Source organism: Chrysochloris asiatica, unplaced genomic scaffold (assembly GCF_000296735.1).
Source record: "Chrysochloris asiatica unplaced genomic scaffold, ChrAsi1.0 scaffold00042, whole genome shotgun sequence".
Taxonomy (NCBI): domain Eukaryota; kingdom Metazoa; phylum Chordata; class Mammalia; order Afrosoricida; family Chrysochloridae; genus Chrysochloris; species Chrysochloris asiatica.
Window position 1 is genome coordinate 14,228,500 of NW_006408560.1, and position 8,529 is coordinate 14,237,028.

The window sequence follows — 8,529 nt, forward strand, 5'->3', positions numbered from 1 at the left end:
AATGACATCACCCATGTGGTTTCTAATGCGTGTTATTTGCATCTCCTCCCTTTTTTCTTTTGTTAAAGAACCAGCTTCTTGTCCTGTGTTTCTTTCTAGTTTTCTGTTTTCTATCACATTTATTTCTGCTCTAATCTTTATTATTTCTTTTCCTGGGTGACTGTAGGTTTCTTCTGTTGGTCTGTTTCTAACTGTTGGAGATGCAGTATTAATGTGTAAATTAATTTTGGTTCTTTCTTCTTTTTGGATGTGTGCATTTATCACAAAAAATTGTCCTCTCAGGAACGCTTTTGTCGTGCTGAGACATATTTAATGATTACTTTTCTCTAAAGTATATCCATTTTGCTCTGTAGGGCACCTGTGGACACAATCAACCTAAGACAAATTTTAGCTTAATTTTTTTTTTCTGGGTCTGACAATCAATATAAATTCTATCTCAGTCTTGGTGCGGCACAGTAGGATAAGCACTCAACTGTAAGGCTGGTTTGAACCACAAGGTTAGCAGTTCAAATTCACCATCTGCAAATGAATGTCCTGAAGCTTTACTCCATTTGTATTATCACGGTCAGCTCTACTTTGAGAAGGCAGTTCTTCCACAGTTGTATTTTGAGTGACTTCCAACCTGAGTGGCTCATCTTCCGGCACTTTATCTGACAATATTCTGGTGCTTTCTGACAGTGTTCCAATGCTATTCATAAAGATTTCAGTGACTAAATATTTGGAAATAATCTATGTTTCCTTCTTCCTAGTCTGTCTCAGTCTGCAAGCTCATCTAAAACCTGTCCACCATGGGTGACCTTGCTGGCATTTAAAATACTACTGGCATAGTTCCCCAAATCACAACAACACACAAGTCACTGAAGTACAACAAACATACAGATGAGTGGTGTTATCATGTAGTATCAGACAATGAAAAATGCTAAACACGAAGGTTTGGAGGGTTTCCCTGTTGACAAGAACATTTGCTGTAAGGAGGGCAGTGCATTCATCGGGACATGGAAACTTCAAGTTGAGAACACGCCCAGATCTTGCCCTAGCACCTGTTCACTTCTTTTTTACTATAATAAGTCTTTATTTATAAGCATAGTATTTTTTCTGTGAATTCTGTGACCTGTTCTAGCAAATTATTGAACCTAAATGGACAGTAGAATTCTACAGGTCAGAAAGTAAGGGTGTTGTGTGGAATCCTGAGTTTGTGACTGGTATTCTAAAGTGGTAGCGTGAAACCAGCTCTGAACTGGTGACCAGAAAGACAGAAAGTTGGGGTGTTGTGTAGCTTCCCCAAACTTGTAGCTAGAGTCTGCCTATTTGGCAGTCTAAAGGATGGTCCCCTTTTAATTTGTGAGTTCTGAACTAGTGCTGAGTGACTAGGGTCAGAGAAAGAGTGCTATAAAGGCAGCTAGTGATGAGAATGAAGATGAGGAGATGGCAACTGGATCAATTTCTACATTTTAGGGGATTGGATTCATGCTGATCTGTATGGCACAACATTATACTATAACAGTAAGCTATACGTATTTATAGATATACAAAAATTAGAAAGAAAAATGTTGAGATACAATATAAACATTGAAAGATTTAAAAATATAATCAAATAGATTTATTCATTTATCCTCAGAGGTTTGTGAATGGTACTTTGTAAACTATTACACTAGTAAACAATTTTACATGTATCTAAGTCCTAGTGTGGCAGTGTATGATAAGCACTGAACTGCAAGGCTGGTATGGGCTTTAAGGTCGGCGGTTCAAACTCATCAGCCGCTTTTCGGAAATCCTACACAGGGTCGCTATGAGTCAGAACCAAGTCCATGGCACATAATCAACCAATCAACAAGTCATTATTAAGGAGTCCTGGTGATGTATTAGGTTAAGCAATGAAGTTCTAATCACAAGGTTGGCAGTTTAAACCCACCAAATGTTCTTTGGGAAGAAGATGAGGTTGTCTGCATCCAACAAAGAGATGTAAGACGCAAATGAAACAGACATAGATGAAAATCCAGGAACCCTAAATTTTAGAGGAAAGTTTAGAGAAGTGGATTGAGTGCTTGCTGGGAGAAGTTGAGTAGGGAGACTGACTAGTGAACAGCCGGCCAGACTCAATGCAACCATCTTACGAGCAACTTTGACAATACAAGGTGGCCTGGTAAAGCAGATTCATACAGATGACAAGAAAGGTATGATTCCTTTTATTTTTACCACACTGACCTGAAACCAGAGTGGTGACCAGCTCCCGCCCTCATCCATCTCTGGGAGTTCAGAGTCACGTGGTTGGGAGATATGCTGGTGTGCTACTTTAGTGCATGATTTCAGGCAGGCTCCACTCCAGAGCTACAGATCCTTCAGAGTCAACAGACTAGCATGTAACCAGTTACCCTGGTCCCAGCTGCCATGTGGTCCTAACAGACACTGAAATCAGCTTCATAAAGGGCTTCCACTTCCAGATTGAGTGCCATGAACACACCAAGGCCAATCAGAACTCCATCAAGGGCCCAGGGAACTATGCTGTCATATCCCTTCCACAACAACCTTGTGAGCAACTTGGCTTCAGTAAGCAGTAGCCCTCCCAAATTTCCTCCTCTCCGAGTCCAACACGTGCACTGTTTTTGTTTGTTTTTTTGGTTAGTAAAACCACTTTATTCTGGAAAGGGGGTGAGGGGAGTGTTTCAACACACAAAAATAGGAAATGGCATCCACAGATCTTCCAGAGCTACACTTTCTAGTGCCTCAGTGTCTCAATGTATGAGGAAAGTATACTTATACTATGAGTATCCTGGTTGGAGTTGAAGCCAGAGAGGAAGCAAGTTATCAAGGGTCAGATGTGGAATTTCATAAAATAATGTTTCTAGGTCACAGAGGATGGTCATGTCTGGTTGTGCTCTAGGTTGCTCCCTCAGTCATGCTTTCCTCTAGGCCACAGAAGGTCTGGAATCACTTTCTCAGATGTTGTTCCACTGCCTTCTCAGCATTTTAAGTGGACTTCAGAAGGTGCCTCTGCAGCCTTCAGCTTGAGGCCCATGGCCAGGGTACTTTGGAGTTGGTGTGCCTCCACTCATGCAGCACTGCAAGCTGGTCCTTTTGTACAACAGATGCCAGCTGTGGCTTATCTCAGCTTGGGGCAGTTGGTGTAAGGTAGAACTGAAATCGAAGCCCTTAGCCTTCACCCAAGAAGATGCAGAGAACAGACCCCTGCACTACTTTTTGCTTTCATTTCAGGTTTTTTTTGTTGTTGTTGCTTCATTGTTTTTGTTTGTTTACTCTTTGACCTTCTTATTCTTCTCTTCCCATTCCCTTGCACATTATATCCTTTCTATCTCTGCTTCTGTTTTCCTTCTTTTCTTTTTTCTCCTTTTCCCACTTCTTTTATCCCTTTTGATCTTTCTTTACTACTCTCTCTTGCTCTTTTCATCCAGCCTTTCTCTTGTTTTTGTATTTTCTTTTTATTTCTTCTCTGGTTTTTCTCTTCTATAGCTTCATTTTCCTGTCCCTCTTTTCTCTTTTTAGCTATTGTTAAGTATTCTTAAATTTCTTCTTATTTTTCTTTGCTATAGCTCCATTTCCCTGTCCCACTTTTGTCTTATTATATATTTTTTTCTCATTGCTATTTGGTTTTATTCCTTTTTTTACCTTCATTATTTTCTCTTTTTTCCACTGTCGGTTATTTGTTTCTTTGTTATGTTTTTTTTTTGTGTGTGTGTGTGTATGAAGGGTTTTCTCTTTGCCATCCAACAGGAACCAACAACTGTGCCCATACACTCCAGCCAAAACCACAGCCTCTATAGCTCCACTCACTGGGCAAGAGCCAATACCAGTTCCTATGCAACCTGATCAAGAACAGACAGCAGCCAACACCATCCAAACCTACTCTAAACTAAGGTGCACATACGGCAAACAAGAACAGTGCACATGCTCCCATTTGCCAACTAGACCCACAGGCGACAGTTGACGATGGCTTAAGATCATATCAACAAACAATTATCAATTAAATACATATATGACAACCCACAATGCCCTGGAGACAACAATTTTTGCTCACATGAATAAACAAGTCAGAATGGTGCAAACAAATGACCAAGATGCAGAGCCACAAAGTGTTTCTGAAGGAAAGAAGGTAATGGAATTAACTGAAAAATAATTCAAAAGAATAATATGTAGGTACTTTCAAAGAACTGCCAGAAAGATTGATAAAAGCAAGTTGTTGTTGTTGTTAAGTGCTGTCAAGTCGATTCCGACCCATAGCGACCCTGTACAGGATTTCCAGGGCTGTAAATCTTTACAGGAGCAGAAAGCCTCTTCTTTCTCACACAGAACAGCTGGTAGTTTTGAACTGCTAATCTTTAAGGTTCATAGCCCGATTCGTAACCACTATGCTACCAGAAAGCAAGTAGAACACAGAAAAAGCTTTAGAAGAATTCAACAAAACTCTACAAGAACAAACAGACAAAAGAAATGCAAATTCTGAGTCAATACTAAGATCTCAGAAATAGGCAATACATTGAAAGGGCAAAGGAGTAGATTCAAAGCAGTGGAAACCCGAATTAGTAAGCTTGAAGTTAATCTCTCAATAATAGTATGAAGAACAATCAGAAAAATGAATGAAGACATCTCCTTGAAAGCTCAGGAATGGCCATCTAAGATGCAACTACTGGTCTCTCCACATGTGGAAGAACGCGTGATAAGAACTGAAGAGTCTTGGAATCAGTTAGTCCAGTGGACTAGTGGAGCACATAAACATTAGTCTCCACAACTCTGATATCATAAGAAATAGACAGTGCCCGGCTACCACTATCAACTACTCTGAAAGGGATCACATTAAAGGATCCTGGATACAGTGGGAAAAAAATCTGGAACAAAACCTACAATTATTAAAAGAAAAAGAGACCATATTTACTATTCAGAAAGATAGAGGAATCTAAGCCTATGGCCCTTGATCAAGTTTTAGGACTGGAATGGAAATCACACTCATGGCCCAATTTTCAGCCAAAGAGTAGGTAGCTTTATGGGGGAGTCAGGTGGGGAACAACACTAGCAAGGCATGCTCACCACAGAATGGTCCATTATTCAAAATAAAAACGGGCAATATTTTCCTAATGACAAAGTTGAGAAAAGATGAAAAGGTGAGTGAAATGTAAATTGCATGGAGGGAATTGCTATCACTGATGTGAAACAAAATATAGGATTTATTAAAGGTAAAACTGATGATTTTGTTTGTAAACCTTCTCTCAATTCGAAATAAAAAATTAAAAAAAAAAAAGAAAAAATCAGAAGAAAACCTCAGAAATATGTAAGACACCATGAGGAGGAACAACTTACAGGTGATCGGAATTCCAGAAGAGGAAGAGACAATAAAAAGGAAAGAGAAAACTGTCAAAGAGTTGTTGAAAGAAAATTTCCCTAACATGAAACACAAGAAACATGTAAGCATACAGTAAGCTGAACAAACCCTGAACAGGATAAATTCCCAAAGAAAATCACCGAGACATAACATAATCAAACTTTCTAAAAACAAAGAAAGGGAAAGAATCCTGAGAGCAGCTTGGGAAAATCAAAGTTACCTACAAAGGAAAACCAGTAAGATTAGCTCTGAGTTCTCAACACAAACCATGCAGGCAAAAAGGCTATGGGATGACAAAGTAAAATCTCTGATAGAAAAAAAACTGCCAACAAAGAAACATGTACCCAGTAAAGCTGTTCCTCAAATGTGATAGTAAAATTAGGACTTTCCAGATAAAAAGACATTAAAAAAAATTTGTAATGAGCAGACTATCTTTACGAAAAATGATAATAGGTGTTCTCTGGACAGAGAACCAACACAGCAGACAACAACCTGAAATTACCATACACGACAACACAACCCAGAGTTCAATCCAGATATGGGGGGTGGTTATGTAATGTGGAGTTGGTTCAGACTCACAGCGATCCGCTAAATTTTTACAAGAGCAGAAAGCCTCATCTTTCTCCCATGGAACTGCTTGTAGTTTTAAAGCTGCTGACCTTGAGATTAGGCCGACTTGTAACCACTTTGTTACCAGAACTTCTTAATCCAGTTATATAAGTATTTAAAGTAAAACAGACCTACAAGACTGAAAATAGGGAACCAGAGACATTAATTAATAATGAAGTCAACTACAAAGGAAAAAGAGGGAATAGTTGCAAACTTTGGTACATATACACAATGGAATATTATGCAACATTGAAGAGCAAAGGTGAATCTGCAAAACACTTCACAACTTGTACAAACCTAGAGGACATTTTATGAGTGAAATTTGTGATTGATTGTGAAGTGCCGTCGAGTCGATTCCGACCCATAGCGACCCTGTACAGGGTTTCCAAGGGTGTAAATCTTTACGGGAATAGAAAGCCTCATCTTTCTCCTGCGGAACGGCTGGTAGTCTCGAACTGCTGACCTTAAGGTTCGCAGCCCGATTCGTAACCACTACGCTACCAGAGCTCCTTGAAATTAGTCAATCACAAAAGGACAAAAACTGTTGAGATCACTGCTGTAAAAAGTTAATAAAAGGTGTCCTTAATAAAAGAAACAATCTATGATGGTTATCATAGATTGTTTATTAAGGACACCTTTTATAAGTGTTATTTTATTAAAAACACTTTTACTAAGAACACCTATGATAACTATCATAGGTTGTTTCTTTTATTAAGAACACCTTTTCTTAACTTTTTACAGCATGGTTATGGAATCCTGGTGTGGCACTGTGGGTTAATGCGCTAGACTACAAAGTCACTTCGAACTGCGAGGTCGGCAGTTCAAACTCACCAGCTGCTCCTTGGAAACCTTATACATGGTTTCTAGGGGTCGGAACTGACTCAAAGGCACTCAACAACATGATGGTTATGGGGGTAGGAGGAAGGGAAAATTATTAACGAGCTAGAGGGTAGACATATGTTAACATGGGTGACGGCAAACGATACACGAGAGAGAGGCTAGCAGAGGAAAGAATGTGATAGTTAAAATCTATACAGGTAAATATTGTTAACTGATGGTACATGGAGGAGTTTGCAATTATTTTTAATGAAGCAAAGTGCAGGATTTGATGCATGTTAAAATGATGATCTTGCTCTGTAAATCTTCATTGAATATACAGTAAAAAGTTAAAAAAAAAAAAAAAAAAAAGAAATCAGCTTCAGAAACCTTAGATAGTGTTGCAATGAGCCAAAATTGACTCAATGGCATTGAGTTTGATCTGAGTTTAAGTCTATTAAATAGTGTCAATTGACACTCTCCTATTATATACCCCAATCAAGAACCTCAATTCTATTTTTGGAATATCCACTTTTGTGCCTGTATACTCTGATTAATTCTGATTTTTATCTCTGAAGTACATAAAAATATATGTACCTTATGGTGGTGGTGGTTATGTGCCATGGAGTTGGTTCTGACTCATAGCAACCCTGTACAGGCTTTCTGAGGCTGTAAATCTTTATGGGAGCAGAAAGCCTCATCTTTCTCCCGCAGAACAGCTGGTAGTTTCGAACTGCTGACTTGGCGGTTCGCAGCCCAATCTGTAATCACTACACTACCAGAGCTCTCTTAGGGCATGCCTAATTGGACTTAAAAAGGGAGAAAGATAAAAGGAGACAACTACTATATTGTTTCAATGCACATTATTAGGGATTCTTACATCCCATAGTTACGCTTTTCTATAATGTATTTAATAATATATTCATGAACAGCAGAGGAACAATTTGAAAGTATAGCAAATACAACTTGCCTGCTGAAGAAGTACTCTCAGATGAAGACCTCTTTCGGGTAGGGCTACAGTTTGTGCTTTCTGATGTTCGCTGGGAGGGCTTCTCTGGGGTTGGCTGGGATCCTACAGTAAGAAAACATAGAAATCATAGGAAAACTGAAATCTAAAATGTTAAATCATTATGTGTTAAAACTGTTATATTTTAGTTGTTTCCACTGGCATCCCTGTAATAATGACTTTTATTATTATAGTAAGAGGACAATAGAGGAAAACCACATTACAGTTTGAAAACAGAATTTCATAGGTCCTATTATATATAACCCTGCCTGCTGTATTAGCAGAGGGAAAAATTAGTTTTTATGGATGATTGAACAAAATATGATTGAGTTTTTATGTACAAGGGGCTTTAAAACGTTCATGGAAAAATTCCATTATTCTATGAACTTTGTGAAGTCCTCTTGTATAATCACTAAGAAGCACGCTATTTAACGGATATTTATAGATAAAAATGACTAGCAATTTCTAGTCAAATCTGATTGTTGTTGCTAAGTGCCCTCGAGATGGTTTCGAGCCATAGCAACCCTGGACAGGGTTTCCGAGGCTGTAAATCTTTATGGGAGCAGAACGCTTCATCTTTCTCCTGTGTTTTTATAAGAAAACATAAAATTGATCCATGAAAAGCAGGACCAATCTAAGCATTTCACTTTATAAAATCAGAGATGAAAAGTAAAGAGTTGAACCTCAGATTAATACATCGTATCATTAACATTCAATGTTTTTCCTACATGGCATATTCTGGAGTAACTATAGATTTTTATATATA

The 8,529-nt window shown here is 38.5% G+C and overlaps 1 protein-coding gene across 1 annotated transcript in view; it reads right to left on the minus strand.

Moving 5' to 3' along the window:
* Positions 1-8,529, minus strand: part of ASH1L (ash1 (absent, small, or homeotic)-like (Drosophila)) — a 329,236-nt gene that overhangs the window by 168,748 nt on the left and 151,959 nt on the right. The window contains exon 5 of the mRNA XM_006861559.1: positions 7,728-7,829. Within this exon, the coding sequence (XP_006861621.1) occupies positions 7,728-7,829 (102 nt within the window). The remainder of the gene's footprint in view (positions 1-7,727; positions 7,830-8,529) is intronic.